The following is a 17,312-nucleotide window of genomic DNA, read 5'->3' as shown; positions in this document are numbered from 1 at the left end:
GTGCTGCTGGTAGGTGCGGGGTCTGCACAGCCCACCCCCCTGCCCCCCCGAGCCCCTCCATGCTGGTGAGGGACTCCCCCAGGCGATGCCAAGGGTGCTGCAGGCTCCCATCCCCAAGCCCTGCTACCTTTTGGGTGTCCACCCCTCCATCCTGAAAGTCCCCAGGGATGTGGGGTGGCACCCAGCGGGCAGCCCCTCGAGGCCGGGGCAATGGCAGGGGTGCCCCACACAGCCCCCTGGGCCACTCGGTGCCCTGGGGGGGGTGATGGAGCAGGTCCCCAAGGCACCAGGATGGTGGTGAGGAGCAGCCCTGGGTGCAGTGAGGGGAGGTGGTCTGGGGGCCAGGGGCATTCACCCTCCCAGGATGGGCAGGGAGTGGGCAGGGGGCTGCAGGGTGTGCAGGCAGGGTGCTCAGCACAAGGGAGCCCTGGGGATGCAGTGTTGGGTGCAGTGAGGGGAGGTGGTCTGGGGGCCAGGGGCATTCACCCTCCCAGGATGGGCAGGGAGTGGGCAGGGGGCTGCAGGGTGTGCAGGCAGGGTGCTCAGCACAAGGGAGCCCTGGGGATGCAGTGTTGGGGTGCTGGGTTGAGGTCCACAGTGGGTGTGAGGGATGGGGGGGGGGTGCTGTGTGTTGGGGACCAGGGGGATGGGGCCTTCGAAACAGGGCAGCAGGAGAGTCCCATGCATGGCCTTGCTCCTTGGGAAGGGGACAGAGGAACGGGTCCCCACTGTGCTGGGACCAGCACAGCCAGCCTGGAGGGTCCCTACAGTGCTGGTACCCAGTTCTTCATCTCAGTTCCTCATCCTGCCCCCCTCCCGTGCATCCCCTGGTGCAAGGTGAGAGATGTACAATGACCACGGCATTGAACATTAAAAAATCCCCAATAGCTCATGATTTAACACAACCCACCAAAACACGGAGCACAACACGACGGCATTTTTAGTAGGATTAAGTACACACCAAACGCCCTGTTAGGGGACTGGGGGTGGGGGGGGGTCCGGCCCATCCTTCATCTCAGTCGGAGCGGCAGTAGCAGGGCCTGGACAGGGGGTCTGGGGGTGGGGGTGGGGTTGAGGAGCCAGACTGGGGGTGGGCATCACCCACCCCCCCCATCACCCCTGGGGCGCAGCCCACGGGGACTGGGAGAGCCTGGGAGGGTCACCCCAGCAGGGAAGGTATGGCTAGGGGATCACCATGCCGGGTACCCCCAACCTGGGGATCCCTCCGAAGAGCACTTGGTGAGGATGGGGGCTGAGCACCCATGGGGGGATCTGGGTAACAGCCCCACTGCCACCGAAGGTGATGCAGCCCCCGGGAGGGGACGGATCCAACAAGTACCTAATGGACAAACTGGGAGCTGGGTAGGGGCAGACACCCCAGAGGCACCAGTGGTGGTGAGAGGGGGGGTGGGTGAAGGCACTGACCCGGCTTTGCTGTGGTGGGACCCCCCAGGTAAGTTTGGGACCAACAGGGTAGGGACAGGCACCTCAACCTCCAACCGGTGTCGTCAGTGGTGGGAGGCAGAGCCCCCCCCCCCCATCCCACTCTTTCTGGTCCCACATCCCAGCTCGGGACCAGCCGGACATCACAAAGGCACTTGGGTTGAGACACAGCTATGCTCAGGGCCTCCTCCTCCTCCTCTTCCTCCTCCTCCCTGGCTGCGAGGGGCCACGGTGGGAGCCAGAGGTCCCTGGGGTTCACCCTCACCCTCCCCCTTCACCACAGAACCCCCCTGCCCACGAGATGAACGCTCATCCCTTCTCTCAATAAATAAGAAATAACTTAAACAAGGGGAGGCCCCATTGGTGGGACCCCCCCCCCCTGAAATTGTCTGACCAGGACCCGCCACCCCCCTGCCCCCCCAAGTCCTTGCCCACCACCATTGCCCAGCACCCGGGGTGGGTTGGGAGGCAGCCACGGGGGTCCCGGTGCTCCCACCAGTGCTGGTGATGACTGCTGCTGGTGATGGTGGGATGCATGGATGTGGGGTACGCGGCCGTGGGATGCAGGATACTCTGCCGTGGGATGTACAGGTGCAGGATACCGGTTGCAGGATGCCGGCTGTGGGATGCGGGATGCTCGGGCCACGGGATGCCTGGCTGCAGCTACTTATGGAGCTGGAGGCTCTCCAGGAGGACGCGCTTGTGGCCGGGGTCCAGCACGCCAGCCTCCTCCAGGTCCTCCTCCGTGATGTCGCTGTGGAAGGGACACATGCATGGGGCCCACTGCTCCTAGAGGGTTAACCCCAGCCCAGGCGGGGACCCCCCCGGCAGGTGTAGGACACCCTACTTCCCCCCCAACAGCTTCACACACACACACCCACCCCCCTGCCATGGGGCTACACAGCCCTGGGGAGCAGCAGGGACCCCCTGGGGCATCAGGTACCCCCCTCGGGGGTTTCCCTAGGGCAGGGTGCCCCCACCCCGGCACTGCTGGGACCTCCTGGGGAGGACACTGACCCACTGGGACTGGCAAGGCAGGGCTGAGGGGTCCCTGGGGGGGCATCCCGGGGAAGAGGGCTGCTTACCTGAGGAATTCCAGGTCGTCCCAGCCGTTGCGCACCAGCCCCTCCTCGTACCGCTCCAGCCCCAGCGCCCGCAGCCACTCGCCCACACCGGGCACGGTGCCCACGCCACGGCCCACCTGGCACAGTGCCTGCGTGGCAGCATCCGCACCATCAGCCCTGCATCCCTCCAGCCCTGCACCCCAGGATGGGACCCCCCTGCACGACGGAGGGTCCCTTCCCAGGGCCAGCAGCCGAACCCAGACCCCCCAACTAGTCCCAGCTAATCCCCGAGGCAGGGGGTGCGGGCAGCCCCTGGCCCCAGAGGTGTGGGACCAAGCAGGATGGGTGCCCAGCCTCTCCCCTTCCTGGCTGGGGTTTGTGCCCCCTGCCACCCCAGCTCTGCCCCACAGCCTGGCAGACACCAAACCACCGCTGCATCCCGAACACCAGTGCCTCCCACCTCCATGCCCCCCCGCAGGTCCCCCCAGAGGGAGCCCCGATGGAGGGCACCAGGGGGGGAGGGGGGTGCCAGCACCCTGACCCCCACCCCGCAACACCCACCTCCTCAGCCAGGTCCTCCTGGATGCTCTCCCGGATGGAGTGGGGGGGGAAGGCGAGGGGGCGGCCATAATCGGGGGGCAGGCAGCGGGGGGGCAGCTCCATCCGCCCCGCCTTGGCCAGCAGTGGCGGCGGGGGGGCCGCCCTCCCCTTCCCACTGGCATAGTCCACCTCGCTCAGCGTCTTCGCCATCTGCAGCACTGAGCAAGAGCGGTCGTCCAGTAGCCCCCCCGCCGCAGGCAGCCCCCCGGTAATGGGGGTCCCACCGGGCCCCTCCAGCGCGAACCCAGCCCCGGCAGCCGGCGGGGGCCGGGGGTGCAGCTTGGGGGGGGGGAGACTCGCCGAAGGCGGCCCCACCGGCAGCCGCCCGCGGTTTGGGCTCTTCGCGCCCGGTGGGCACCGGCCCCTCCTTGGTGCTGCCGTAGAAGGGGCCGGGGGGCAGCTCCAGCTCCCGCGGCAGCGGCGGCGGTGGGAAATCGGGCGGCGGCAGGTTGAGGGTGCCGCCATCCTCATCCGAGGAGCTCTCCTCGCCGCGGCACGCCGGCTGCCCAGCCGAGGGGTGCCGGCGGCGCTCGGGCACCACCAGCTGCACCTTGGCCTTGGGGGCAGGGGGTTTGCCGGGGTCCCCCGGCACCAGCAGCTGGTGCGGGACCCCCTCCAGCACGTAGTACGCCGGGTTGTTGAAGCTGTTCTTCAGCGGCCCCGCTGCCGGCTCCGGTATCGCCTCTACCTTGGACCTGCGGGCACGGGGGGAGTGTGGCACCCCTGGGCGCAGGGGGAGCCAGCAGGTGTCCCCCAAAACGCTGCCCGTCCCCCCCTTACCGGCTCAGGGCAGCCTCGTCCCTCGCGGTGCCACGGTGTGGTGCGGGCGGCCGGGGGGCCAGTGCGGTGCTGCCCTTCTCGGGGTCCTCTGGGACCTTCGCTGGGGCGGCAGCAGCGGGTGGCTCGGCACTGGTGGGCTTCCGCCCCGCTGACCTTGGGGAAACAAGAGGTGTCAGGTGCCCCACGGGGCTCAGCCCCCCCAGAATGGGGCTCAGCCCCCCGTGACGGGGCCAGCACCACCCCCAGAGGCACCGAGCCACCCGATCCTGACCTGTGCGGCACAGAGCCAGCACCAGGACTGTCGCACCAGGACTGTCGCCAAGCATGTCACGTACACCATCCTGGAGGGATGCTCGGAGCGATGCCCATGCTCCCATGGCACTGGGGGATGCTTCAGTCCCCCCCAGGACCCTCATCCCCCACTCGGGACCCCTAACCCCTGCTCCCCCACCCTGCTGAGCCCTGTCCCCCGTACTTGGCATAGTCCTGGTTGGCTCTGGCACCCAGCGGCACCCTCCCTTTGCCGGCCGTCGTCTCGTCCTTATCGATGCTGATCCACTCTGCCAAGGGACCGAGACTCAGCAGGGGGTCTCCCATCCCCACCATCCCCCCCCGGCGTGGAGGGGGTGCTCACCGTAGAGCCTCTCACGGGTGCCCAAGCGCTCAGTGGGCACCCGGACCTTCATGGAGCCACGGATGTTGCCCGTCTCCTCGCCCCGGTGCGACAGGTAGGTGAGGAACTGCTGCGCCGTACTGCCGATCATCGACTTCAGGGCAATGACGCACTCCCCTGGGGGTGGCAGTGGTGGGGGTCAGGGGTCTGCATCCACAAAGGACCCCCCCGGGAGGGCGGCGCAGTGCTGGGGGTAGCCAGCGCTGGCACTCACCGTAGGACTCGTAGCCATCGAGGGATTTGACAGTGAGCAGGAGGTGCTGGTCCTGCAGGTACTCGATCTCAGAGAGGATGGGCTTCAGCTGCAGGCAAGGGGATGGGATGCTGGCACTGGGCTGGGGGTGCAGCCCCCTCCCTGTCACCAGCCCTGCCTGCCCCCGGCCCCTCCTCACCGTGGGCAGCTGCCGAGATGACCATTGCACCTTGAGGAAGTTGATGTTGTCGCTACTCTGGCTGTCGTTCTCAAAGCTCTTCTTGAACTCTGCAGTGGCGGTGGGACATGGCACAGCCCCTGTCAGGCCCCTGGGAACCCCCTGAGCCCCCTGGGACACTACCACCCCCCATACCCACTCTCACCTTCCAGACAGGTGGAATAAAACTCGATGAAGAACTTGGTGCGACTGGCTGTCTTCACGATGGCCTCGATGCTCTCGAACTCGATGTACGCCTGCTCAGAGGACTTGGAGAGCCCTCCAGGGAGAGGCAAGGTGTCGGGACCCTCCCTCCCGGGATCCCCCCCTTCTCTCTCCAGGGAGAGCTGGGAGCTGCACAGAGGGGAGTGGGGTGACCCCTTGGGCACAGGCACCTTTTTTGGAGACGAACTGGGATGTCACCCCCACCTCAAAGGAGCCAAAAACGGGCGAGTGGTCGCTGGTGACGATGTCATCCGTGCACCCTGCAGCCAGCCAGCCACAATTGTGGGGGGGTCGTCAGGCTGGAAGGGCCCTTTCCCCAGAGCAGGGGGGACAATAATGTCCTGGGGCAGGGGGGACACAAGCTGCTCACCATAGGCATTGCAGTTGATGTGAGTCTCAGGGTAGGACTTCCAGAGGATGCGGTCACACCAGGACGGTACATTGGTGCGGACCTGGCAGGGATGGGAAGCAGGAAGGGGAGGGGGGGGTCAGGCTGGGGGTCTCTCCCTGCCACCCTGACCCCCCCAGCCCAGCACCTACCCCCGTGGGCTTCTGCTTGTGCCAGACATAGGTGTCCCGGGAGCCCCGCTCGTAGCGGTAGGTGGGGGGGAAGGTGATCTCCTCCTCGCCTGCATGAAAAGCAGCAGTGGGTCGGGACAGTCCCGGCAGCAGGGGCTGCCCCCCCCCCAGACCTCCCGGAGCCCTCACCAAAGCGCAGGAAGACCTTGTGCTTCTCCTTCTCCAGGTTGAGCTGATCCACCTTCAGCAGCGGCTCCAGTTCCTTGCGGCTGATGTAGTTGAGGATCTCCTACAGGACAGAGGGGCTGGCACAGGGCTGGGCGGGGACACCCACAGCTTCCCCCGCCCCCGGGCCACATCACCTTCCCCCCCACCTGGATGTCCATGTCCAGGCGGTAATTGAGGTCCCCAAACCAAAAGAGGTGGGTGAAGCGCAGGGAGATGTCAAAGGAGCTCAGCTGCTTGTCCCCCAGCGAGAGCAGGCGCAGGATGTCCAGGTAGTTCTGGTTCCTCCTGCCGGGGACACACAGGGGGACAGGGATGTCACAGACAGAGGGACACGGGTGGCACAGACATGGGGCAGGCTGAAGCCCATCCTGGTGTGTGGGTGCTCACCGTGCTGTCTTCTCATTGCCGGAGGTGAGGTGGCAGTTGACGAAGCCAAAGGAGGTGCCGTTGAACATGAAGGAGACACCCACGGCTCCCTTGTTCCCTGCAGGGATGTGGGACAGGGGCAGAATCAGGTGCCGGGACACACAGGCTGTCCACCCTGGGGGGGATGGGTACCCAGCTGTCCCCAGCTCCTGGTGATGGGGCACACTCCCCACCCAGACTGCCTGCACAGGCACCCACAGCCTCCCCATGCTATGCACACGCAGCCCGACCCTTCCTGTGTGACACACACCAGGCCCCTCCTCGTGCAATGCACTCACACTCAAGACTCCTCTTCATGCAACACACGTGCTTCAGAACCACTCCTTGTACAAGACATGCAACACCAGGACCCCTCCCCACACAAGGCACAAATGCCAGGACCCCTCCTCCTTGCACAAAGCACCCATGGTGGGACGCCTCCCTGTGCAACACATGGACACCAAGACTGATCATGCAACGCACACACTGCAGGATCCCTCCTTGTGCAAGATATTTAACAACAGCAAGATCTCCCCGTGTGCAACACACACGTGCCTGGACCCCTCTTTGTACAATGCGTGTGCTCCAAGACCCCTCCTCATACAACATACACACTCCAGACACCTTCTGCGTGCAACACATGCAACACCAGGACCTCCTCCTGTGCAACACACACGCACCAGGACCCCTCCTTGTGCAATTCACACACACTGGGACCCCTTCCCATGCAACATACACACACACAGACCCCTCCTTGTGCAAGACACATGCACTAGGCCCCACCCTGTGCATGCACACATGCTGGGACCCCTCCCTGTGCAACACATGACACCCAGACTCTTCCTTGTGTGATGCACGTGCTCCAGGACCCATCCTTGTGCAAGGTATGCAACACTAGGACCACCCTGTGCAATGCACACATGCCTGAATGCCTCCTCATGCAAGATGTGCTCTAGGACACTTCCCTGTGTGATGCACGCACACCAGGACCCCTCCCCATGCAATGCACGCACACCAGGACCCCTCCCCATGCAATGCACGCACACCAGGACCCCTCCCCATGCAACGCACGCAACACCAGGACCACCCCCACACAACACAGACATACCAGGACCCCTCCTCATGCAGCATCCACCCCGATCCTGCATGCCCCAGTCCCTGTGAGCCAAGGCCACGTGTCCCCCCCGTGTACCTGACATCTCCAGCCCCTACCTAGGGTGTTGGCGATCCCTGTTTTGACACTGGAGGTGCTGACATGGCTGATGCGGTTCTCATGCTCTGGCTTCACCAGCACCACCACCTTGATGTTCCACAGGGACTGCATAGCCACCTGTGGGCCCATGGCCACTGTCAGAGTCCCGCTTCTGCTGGGACACACCGGGGAGCGGGTCCCTGTCCCCCCATGCCACAGGTGCCAGGGAGCTGGGTGCCGGGTGCCCCTTGGGTGCTCCTGTGGGAGTGGTTCCTTGCAGAAGCTCCCTCCTGCACCACAGCCTCTCCCACCAAGGGCTGTTCCCCAGGGAAACCCACTGCCACCAGCGCCCACACCACCACGAGACCACCCAAAACACCCAGCGGCAGCAGAGCCGCAGCACCCGCAGCCTCCCCAGGAGCCAGAGAGATGCTGAGCATTGCCCATCTCCACCACCCACCGGTGTCTGCATCCCACAGCCCCCAGGCCCCCCAGGTTCCTACCGGGCGGTACTCAACCTCCGTGAAGTCCTTCAGCACGGCGCGGAGGAAATCTACCCACTCCTTGTCCCCCAGGGAATTCTCCTGGGTGCCGAAGACGTAGATGTCGTGGGGGATGGCGACAGTCACCTCATCCAGCGTCTTGCCCAAACCCTTGGAGGTGAACCATGACGTGATGCTCTTGGGTGGGGGCACGCTGCCTGCGGCGGGGCAGGGGGAGCGGCACAGTCAGGGGGGGACCCTAGCGGCTTGGTCCCCACCCCCAGCAAGACCCCCCCGGCCCCGCTCACCCATGTTCCAAGTGCCAATGAAGATGGAGATCATGTCGGGCTCATCCTGGTGGGAATGTTTGTTCTTCATCAGCTGCAGGAGCTGGCAGAAAGCCTCCCGCTTCTGCAGAGAGGGAGGCGGTGAGCGGGGACAGAGGGGCTCCCCACGGCCCCCCCAGCGCCCGTGACTCAGCTCAGCCAAACACAGCACCTGTCAGGCACGAGGGACCGGGCAGGGACCACGCTGGGGACACCCCCCAGCCATCGGGCACAAGCACTCAGCACCCACCCACAAGCCCAACGGGGGTCCAGGGGTTAAATCCTGCACCCCCCCATCCCTACAGGGGACCAGTTTTCCCGCCCGGTCCCAGCAGAGCACGACCCACCCGGGCGCTGACGAAAACGAAATCCTTCCGTTGCGTTTTATCCTTTTCCTTCTCGAAAACGATGCCCAGTTTGTTCTGCACCCGCTGCGACTTGATCAGCTGCCGAACTGGGGGAGAGCAGGGACAGGCGGTGGGGGGTGCTGAGCTCTGGCTGGCCACTGTGCCCCACCCCCCCTGGGCTCTGGGGGATACCCAGGGTGGGGGGACACCCAGGGTGGGGATAACCAACTGCTCTCACCCCACCACCCAGCCCCATAGGGATGCTCCAGCACAGTCAGCCCCAGCACCCACTTCAGGGTGCTGGGCCACCGCCCCCGCCACCCGCCGCCCTGCCCCTCACTCTTGTCATGGGTGAAAGTGTTCCAGTCCTCCTGGGAGTCCTTCTGCTTCTTCAGCACCACCAGCTTCCCCCCCTCCACGTCCACGCTCAGCGTGTACTTCTGCGACTTGCCGATCTTGGTCAGGTCCCCCAGGGTGACATCCAGCTTCACCTGCGGTGGGACACCGGGTGCCACAGGCTCGGCGGGGGGACACAACACCCCCCACACTCAGCTCCTCCTCGCCCAGGGACACCGAGAGGTTTGAGCCCTCGGTGTCACACTGGCCGCATGCGGTTGATGCTGCAACAGCCCCCAGGGGACCCTTCAACCACGGCAGCTGGAGGGGGGTGGGATGACACACACAGACTCACCTCGAAGGTCTGCACCGGGATGCTCTTGGCCTTGCGGGAGAGGGGCTGGCTGGGGGTGGCGGGGGCAGCTGAGCTCATCTCCTGCAGGGCTTTCAGCGCCTGGCAGAGCCACCGCTGGCATCAGCCAAGCACCTGCAGCACCCAGCCCCCCTGCCCCATCAGAACCCCAGACCCCAGCTACACCAGAGCCCAAGCCCCCCCAATCCCCCCAGCCCCCCCACTTCCATCAGCCTCCCCTGTTCCACCAGTGCTCAGTCCCCTAGCCCGCCCAAGCCCCCTCAGCTCACCAAGAAGACTCCCCAGCTCCCCCAATCCCATCAACCCCATCACCTGACCCAGAGCCCCACCAGCACTCCCAACCCCCCCACCTCCATCAGCCCCCCCAATACCACCATCCTCCTGTCCGCCCAGTCCCCCTAGCTCCATCAGCCCCACAGCTCCCCAAACTCCTCAATCTCCCCAGCCCCCCCACCTCCATCAGCCTCCCCTGTTACACCGGTGCTCCCAGATTCCCAGCCCCCCCAATGTCCCCCAGCCCTCCAAGCCCCCTAGTCCACCCAGTTCCATCAGCTGCCCAAGTCCCACCAGCACTCCCAGCTCCCCCAATCCCATCAGCCCCTTCAATCTTCCCAGTCCCCCCAGCCTTACCAGCTCCATCAGCCCCTGCAGTGCCCCCAGCTCCATCAGCCCCACCAGCTCACCAAACACCCCGATCCCCCCAGCCCCCCCACCTCCATCAGCCCCCGCGTTCCACCAGTGCTCCCAGACCCCCAGCTCCATCAGCCCCCCCCAGCCTACCAAGCCCCCTCAGCTCCATCAGCTGCCCCAGAGTCCCACCGCCATTTCCACCCCACCAACCCCATCAGCCCCTTCAATTCCCCCCCCCCATGCCCCCAGTCCCCCCCACCCACAAGGTCCCCTCTGTGCCCCAGCACCACACAGATCGTGCCCTGGCCATACCCTGGTGCAGGAGCCAGCACAGCCCACCCCCCCCGGCGGGACCCCCAGCCCAGCCCCTCTGGCCTCACCTTCTTCTCAATGCTGGAGAGGAAATCCTTCAGCACGGACAGCTTCAGCACCAGGCTCTCCAGTTCCTGCTCCCCGCTCTGTCCCGCCGTCTGAAACCCCACGGCAGGTCACAGCCGGCCCTGGCCCCACTGCCACACCGCAACGGGACCCCAGATCCACCCCAGCCCCCCGAGATGGGCAGGACCCCTCCCAGCACCATGGGCCAGGGTAGGATGGGTGGGTGTTTCCCCAGTGGTGGTCCCACCACGGCACAGGTTGCCACGTCAGGTGCATGGGCACAGTGGCCAAGGAAGGGGTTGGGGGGTGGCATGGCATGTCCCCAGGTCCCCCTCACCTGCTGCAGGATCTTGGAAACGGTGGGAGAGCTCTGCTGGTCAAACACCTTGGAGAGGATCTCCAGCCCCGCCAGCACCTTGTCCACCTCGCTGGGGAGGGAGAGAGGAGCAGGCTCAGCAAGCAGCACGGCCGGCATCCCAGTGCCCACCCCAGCGCCCGGCGCCCACCTGTGCAGCCTTTTGCAGGAGGTGACGAGGGTCTTGTTGAGGTGGGGGAGGCTGCTGGCCCCCCCCTTCACCGCCTCCAGGTCCAGCGAGTAGCTGCCCTTCAGGTACTCGTGGGAGATGCTGCTGAGGCCATTGGTGCTGCGGGGAGGAAGGCCGGAGGGTGAGGGGCTGGCAGGGACGGGCAGGGGACGGGCAGGGGTGCAGACCCTCACCTCTCTGCCGGCCCCTCCAGCACGGGCAGCCCCAGGCCTGTGGGGCTGAGCCCCGCTGAGGTGCTGGAGAAGCTGGTGGAGCCAGAGCGTGGCGGTAATGGCGGCTTCTCATCCTCTCCATCTGCAAGGGGCAACGCGAGGGTGGCAGGCACAGCCCACTCCCCCCCCTCCCCCACTTCCCCAAGGACTGGGGGTCCCGGGAGCCCATCTGGCTCCCCGGCTCCCCCCGCCATACCCGAATAGTCCCGGTCCTCCGTGTTCTCCTTATCCTTCTCCCTCTCGACAGGGAAGAGGAGGGTGCAGACCAGCCCCTGGTTGGGCTGCAGGTACAGCGCGATCAGCTCGCTCAGCGTCTTGAAGCGTCTCACCTGCACCCCCTGCGACGTCTGCGGGGACACGGGCACCCTCAGCACCCGCTGGCAGGGTCACCCAGCACCCCCCATGCCAGGACCCCCCAGGCGGGTACGGGGGGAAGCTCCAGGGGGAGCGCGGGGCACGGTGCCCATGGCACATGGCCGCAGGCAGCGCAGCCACCCTCGGCCTCCTCCCTCCCGGGGGCGGCTTTTTCCTGCCTGCCCGGACGGCACAAAGGGGTTTCTGTTGCTCTAAAAATACTCGGCGGCGCCGGCCAGCCAAGACGGGCGCTGCCAACCGCCCGGCTGTGCCGGAGAGCCGGGCACGCACGTGGCGCAGTGCCGAGGCCGAGCTCCCAGCCCCAAGGGAGACGTGGGGGCTCCTGGCACATACAGGGGGCGAGGGGCTATAAATGGGTCGCTGCGCCTACCCAGCACCACCCCACCCCCCCGCACCCACCAGCAGGAGCCAGGGGCAGGCTGGGGGGGGGTTCTGGCATCCCAATCTTCTGCAGCTAGCACCAGGACCCCCCTTGCCCCCTAGAGAGGGGGAGCCCCCGCTCCCACAGAGCCGGGGGGGTGGCCCATGTCACGGGGAGGGGGGGGACACACTGCCCACCTGCACAGCCAAGAAGTCCTCCTCGTCAGGCAGGATGCGGTAGGTGTGGACGTGCTTCTGGAACCTGCGAGCAGCCGGGGGAGCATCAGGCGGAGGATGCTGCGGGTGGGCAGCAGTAGCACAGCCCCCACACAGCCCCCAGCAGCCCAGGGGGGACACCAAGCACCCATCCTGTGGGACCCCCATGCACCAGCTGGGCACGGCAAGGAGCTCCGGTACCGCTGTTAGCTACGGCATGCAACAAGCTGCAAGGTCTCAGCCCCGCTCCCACAGTTAAAAGCCTCCAGGATGGGTGCTGGGGGTCCCAGATGGATGCTGGGGCTGCCAGAGTGACACCCCTCTTGCTCCGAGGGGGACCCTACGATCAACACCCCCGTGTCCCCAGGCAGTGCTGCAGCCTGCCCCATGCCATGCAGCGATCCCAGCTCCAGTGCCCATCGGTGTGCCGGAGCGGGTGTCCCCTGCCCGCACTGCAGGCAGGAGCAGGCAGGAGCAGGCAGCCGCTGGCAGCCGGGAGGCCAGGAAGTAATTTATTTTTCAATGGAAGCTCACAGGAACCGGGGACACAATCCCGGGGCAGGGGGTGATGGGCGGCGCTGAGAGATGGGGTGCTGACGCCAGCGGGCGTGGGGAGCAGGACCAGGACCCCGAGCACATCTCGTCCCTGTCCCCTCTGCGGCAGAGGGACATTAGGAGCTGGGGACCCCTGGCACAGCCAGACCTCACGCCCCCCTCCCCGGGTGCCGACAGCAGGGACCATGGCTCCTGGGCTGGCCCCCAGCCACGGTGCTCACAGAGGTCACCGTGAACACAGAGGCAGTTGTCACCATGCCAGAGCCACCTGTCAGCTCGGCTGTGGTGTCCCCTGCTCCGGTGGCACCCCCCTGCCACCATGCCATGTCGCTGGAGGGCATGCCACTTCCCACAGTGCCGGGTCCCCTGGTGTCACTCTGCTCCCCACAGCACTGTGGTGAGTCCCCTGGTGCCACCCCACTTGCCATAGTGCCAAGTCCCCTGGTGCCACCCTGCTCCCCATAGCACTTCGTCCCCTGGTGTCACCGCACGGTACCTGGTCCCCTGGTGCCAACCCACGGCAATGGGTCCCCTGCTGTCTCCCTGCTTGCCACAGCACTGGGTCCCTTGGTGCCACCCAGCTCCCCATGGTTCTGGTCCCCATGCCCCCCCCTTCCACTCCTCCCAGACCCACAGTGAGCGGGGGCACAGAACAAGCATCCTCCCATGAGCTCCAGAAAGGGGATCCCCCATTTCTGCCCCCCCTTGCAGGTACGACATACCCCCCCAGCTGGCATTACACTCCTGCTGCACCTGTGCTGCTCCTGGGGGACCCAGTGCCCAGCCAGGGGTCATGGGGGGTCATGGAGAACCCCACAGCTGTGGGGGGCTGAATGGGAATGTGCTATGAGGGGCTATATGGAACACCCCGCTGCGGGGGGTAAGGGAGTGCGTGTGGGAAACCGCTGCAGGGGTCCCTAACGCAACGCAGTCCTGGAGGGGTCAACACGGGACACCCCAAAGTGGTGTCAGAGGGCTCTGCATGGAGCTGCTGGGATCAGGCCGGGGGGGGGGGGGGGGGGGGAGGGGAGCACAGAGACCCCCAGTTGGGAGGAGGCACAAGGGGTCTCTGTGGCAAGCCCTAAAGCGCAGCTGGGGGCTCCAATGGAGGAGTGATGGGAGGAACACGTGGAGAACCCCTGCACAGGGCCAGTATGGGGAACCCTGAACTGGAGGGGAAAGGGGGGGGCTATAGCAGGAACCCCCGCTGGAGGGGAAGCACGGTGCGGGGGCTCTGTGGGTAATCAGGGGGAGCTACAGGGCTCCTGGGCACTGGGGTTGGTGCAGAGGACCCCAGCTGGAGGGGCGCCGGGGGCTGCAGGGGACTCCCATGGCCACCATCCTGTGGGGGCCGCCCCCCCGGCTGCCCAGCCCCCCGCCGCTTGCGGCTGCTATTTTGGTGAGTAAGCCCAGGGGGCCGGGGAGCTCCGCGCTCACGCCAGGGCTGCCGGCACAAAGAGCCATTACGTGGGAGCTCAGCCACCGGTGAGTGGGGCTCCCTGTCGGCATCCTGCCACGGCCCCGTCGGCACGGTGGGGACCACCCCCACCCCCCCGCCCCACGGCTGCCCTCACCCCCCAGAGGTGGGGGGCACCCACCACCCTCCTCTGCCATGTGCTGACAGCGGGGTGCCGGCATCCCAGCGGGGGGGGCACCACATGCCTGCCAGCACCACCCCACCGCCATCACCCCCATGAACCAGCAGAGAGCTGGGATGGGGGCTCTGGCCCCCCACCCTCCCACGTGACACCACACGGTGGGACCATCCCCACCAGCGCTGCCCACCAACCAGCGACGCCAACATGCTGCGGGTGCCACCACCATGTGCCAGCACCGCTGGCTCTGGCGAAGCCCTGGTGTGCGTGGCCAGCCCGGCAGAGGCCACGGCGCGTCAGCAGGAGGGTTAAAGGAAGAAGGCGCTCGCTGCCGGCATCCCAGCGCAGTTCCCCTTCCTCCTCCTGCCCCCGCAGCTATTTTTAGGCCGCTGCCATGGGCCCAGCAGCCCAGGCCACCCCTGCGGTGGGACTGCGGCACACTCCTGCCCACCGCCCAGGCAAGGACCCCCACCGGTCCTCACTGCGGCAGGGTTCAGCGCAGCCATCCCTCTGCTGAGCTTTGCCCCACTGTGTGATCCCAGCCCTCGACACGGCCACACAGCACCAGCATGGAGCTGGTGGTGGAGGCCAGAGCTGGTGACCCCCGTAGCCAGGCCTGGTAGCCTGCCAGGGCCAGCAGCGTGGGGCAACACCAGCCTCCGAGCCAGCCCTGTGGCGGGGATGCCACGTTACCATCACAAGCACTAGGTCAGACAGGGGGAGACATCGGAACCCCCTTACCCAGCCACCTGTGCCAAGACCCTGGCTGCAGCCCCCTACCACCCACCCAGGTGCCCCTACGTGTCCCCCAGCCCTGTGTCACCAGCGGGTGCTGGTATTCACTGGGGTGAGCATGCTCCCCCTGCACTGTGTCACTGGTGCCGTGCCCCCTGTGCCACTCGCCACCCCAGCTTCACAGTGGGGAGCTGGTGGCTACAGCCACGCTGTGGCCACGCGGCCAGGAACCTGAATTTGCACGAGCCACTGGCTGCGGGGAAGGAGGATGGTGCCACCATGCAGGCTGCACACCTCGCACCAGCACGGCACACGGCACAGCCCTGGGCAGGGCAGGCTGGCTCGAGGCGAACTCCTGGTTTCTCCCTCCTTTGCCGTAAGGAGCCAGCAGCTGCCGGCACCCACAGGCTCTTTGGGGAGCGGAAAAGCCTCATTTCGAGGTGCCCTCGCCACCGTGCCTCACCGCCTGCCCCGCAAACCACATCAAGGTGCTGGTGCCGGCGCAGGCAGCCAGCCCCAAGCGGAGCCAGCGGCACAGCCCAGCAGCACCTGGGCAAGGCACTGAGCCGTGCTGCCAACAGGCCAAGGTGCCACCAAAGCCCCAGGGATGGCAAGGTGGCCTGGTCCCCAGGGCCACCACATGCGTGATGGCACAGCCACCAGGCAGGGGGTGACAGCACCCCCAGGGCTGTCAGCACCCACCCATGGCCTGGCACCAGCCACCACGCCCCGCAGCATGACCCAAGGGGACAGCGCTATCACTCCCCAGGCACGGGGGCAGAACCTTCCATGGTGAGGGTCTGGGACCCCAAGAGTATGGGGCAAGGTCCAGGCCCCCATTCTCACAGACCCCCGTGGTGGCAGGGTGGGTGTCCCGCCCCCCCTGGAGCCAGCTCTGCTCCCCACAGTCCCTGTCCCCCGTCACTGCCCTGTGTCCCCCAGTGCCTGGGGACCCCCAGTCCCACCCAGTCTATCAGTGCCTGGTCCCCCAGCCCAGAGCAGGTGCCAGCTCCCCCAGCGCCCCGTCCCCTAGCCATGCCAGTGCCTCCCTGTACCCCCTGGGTCTCCTTGCGCCTGTCCATGTGTCCCCTCCAACTCCCACCTATGACTATGGGCACCCACTGCCCATCCTTCCCCCCCTCCCCCCAGCACTGCTGCCCCCCATGCTGAGCATGTCCCCCTGGGACACAGCAGGTCCCCCCTGTGTCCCACGCACGCCTGCTGCCCTCTGGGTGCTGGTGGCCCCCGGACACCCTGCTTGTGCCCCCCAGTACCCCAGAAGTGCTCCCCCAGATCCCCCCTGGTGCCCTCCCAGTACTCCACCAGTGCTCCCCCAGTCCCGCCCCACAGCCCGTACTCCCAGCAGGCACAGCCCGTTCCCCGGCACGCCCCTGGAGCCCATCCCGGTCCCAGCGCCCCCTCGGTGCCCCCGGTGCCGGTGTCCGCGCTCCCAGCAGGCACAGCCCGTTTCCCGTGCCCCCCCCCCCCGCGCCCCCCGGTGCCGGTGCCAGTGCCCGTGCCCGCACTCCCCGCAGGCACAGCCCCCCCGCGCCCCCCCGGTGCCCCCCGGTGCCGGTGCCCGCACTCACAGCAGGCACAGCGCGTAGGCCCCCGCCACGCTCTCGCTGTCCCGCACCAGGAAGCTGCCGTCCCGCCCGGCCCGCGCCAGCTGCTCCTCGGCCGCGGCCCGGCTCAGGTCCCGGTGGTACCAGGGCGGCCCCGGCCCCCCCGAGCCCCCCGCGCCCGCCATGCTCCGCCGCCGGGGCCGCGCCGCGGGGCTGCGCTCCGCGCTTGGCGGGGGGGGGGGGGGGGAGCGCCGGGGGCGGGCACCGGGAGGGGGCGGGGAGAAGCGGAGGGGGGGCGGACCGGGGCGGGCAGCAGGCGGGGGGGGGGGGGCGACCGTGGGCACCGGGGGAGGGGGGAGCGGGGGCACTGGGGAGAGACCGGGGAAGGGGCGAGCGCCTGCACCGGGGGGGCGAGCAGGAGCACCGGGGAGAGACCGAGGAGGCGAGAGGGGCCACGAGGGGCGCGCACCGGGGGACGGGCGGGGGCACTGGGCAGGGCGGGAGGGGGGGGAGAGGCAGCGCGGCAGGAACGTGGAGCGGGGGGGGGGGGGAGCCGGGCGGACGGGGGGCTGCAGCGGGGGCAGGACCGGGGCCAGGGGCTCAAAGCTGCGGGGTACACGGCCGGGTTTGGCCCAGGAATGGCTGCCCCGGGGCTGGGGACACCCCCATGCCGCGGGGGCCGGGCAGGCTGTACCCCGCTTTGCCGGGAGGGGGGCACCCCACGGCCCCCAGTCCGTGGGGCG

The 17,312-nt window shown here is 67.3% G+C and overlaps 1 protein-coding gene across 1 annotated transcript; it reads right to left on the bottom strand.

Moving 5' to 3' along the window:
* Positions 1 to 876: 876 nt before the first annotated feature.
* On the bottom strand, positions 877 to 16,796 carry INPPL1 (inositol polyphosphate phosphatase like 1). Its single transcript, XM_040584147.1, is given in 29 exon segments — positions 877 to 2,197; positions 2,529 to 2,656; positions 3,069 to 3,410; positions 3,412 to 3,802; positions 3,888 to 4,040; positions 4,363 to 4,447; positions 4,522 to 4,677; positions 4,775 to 4,862; positions 4,953 to 5,041; positions 5,137 to 5,250; positions 5,366 to 5,455; positions 5,566 to 5,647; positions 5,736 to 5,824; positions 5,904 to 6,003; positions 6,089 to 6,227; positions 6,330 to 6,426; positions 7,560 to 7,677; positions 8,043 to 8,239; positions 8,330 to 8,432; positions 8,695 to 8,801; positions 9,035 to 9,185; positions 9,386 to 9,484; positions 10,414 to 10,503; positions 10,749 to 10,839; positions 10,918 to 11,055; positions 11,130 to 11,250; positions 11,365 to 11,515; positions 12,102 to 12,165; positions 16,594 to 16,796. Coding segments are annotated over 29 exon segments (3,825 nt in total). The 5' UTR covers positions 16,755 to 16,796; the 3' UTR covers positions 877 to 2,106.
* Positions 16,797 to 17,312: the final 516 nt, after the last annotated feature.

The sequence above is a fragment of the Falco naumanni genome, chromosome 2 (genome assembly GCF_017639655.2).
Source record: "Falco naumanni isolate bFalNau1 chromosome 2, bFalNau1.pat, whole genome shotgun sequence".
In the NCBI taxonomy this organism is placed as follows: Eukaryota; Metazoa; Chordata; class Aves; order Falconiformes; family Falconidae; genus Falco; species Falco naumanni.
This window is presented reverse-complemented; position numbering and strand designations above follow the sequence as displayed.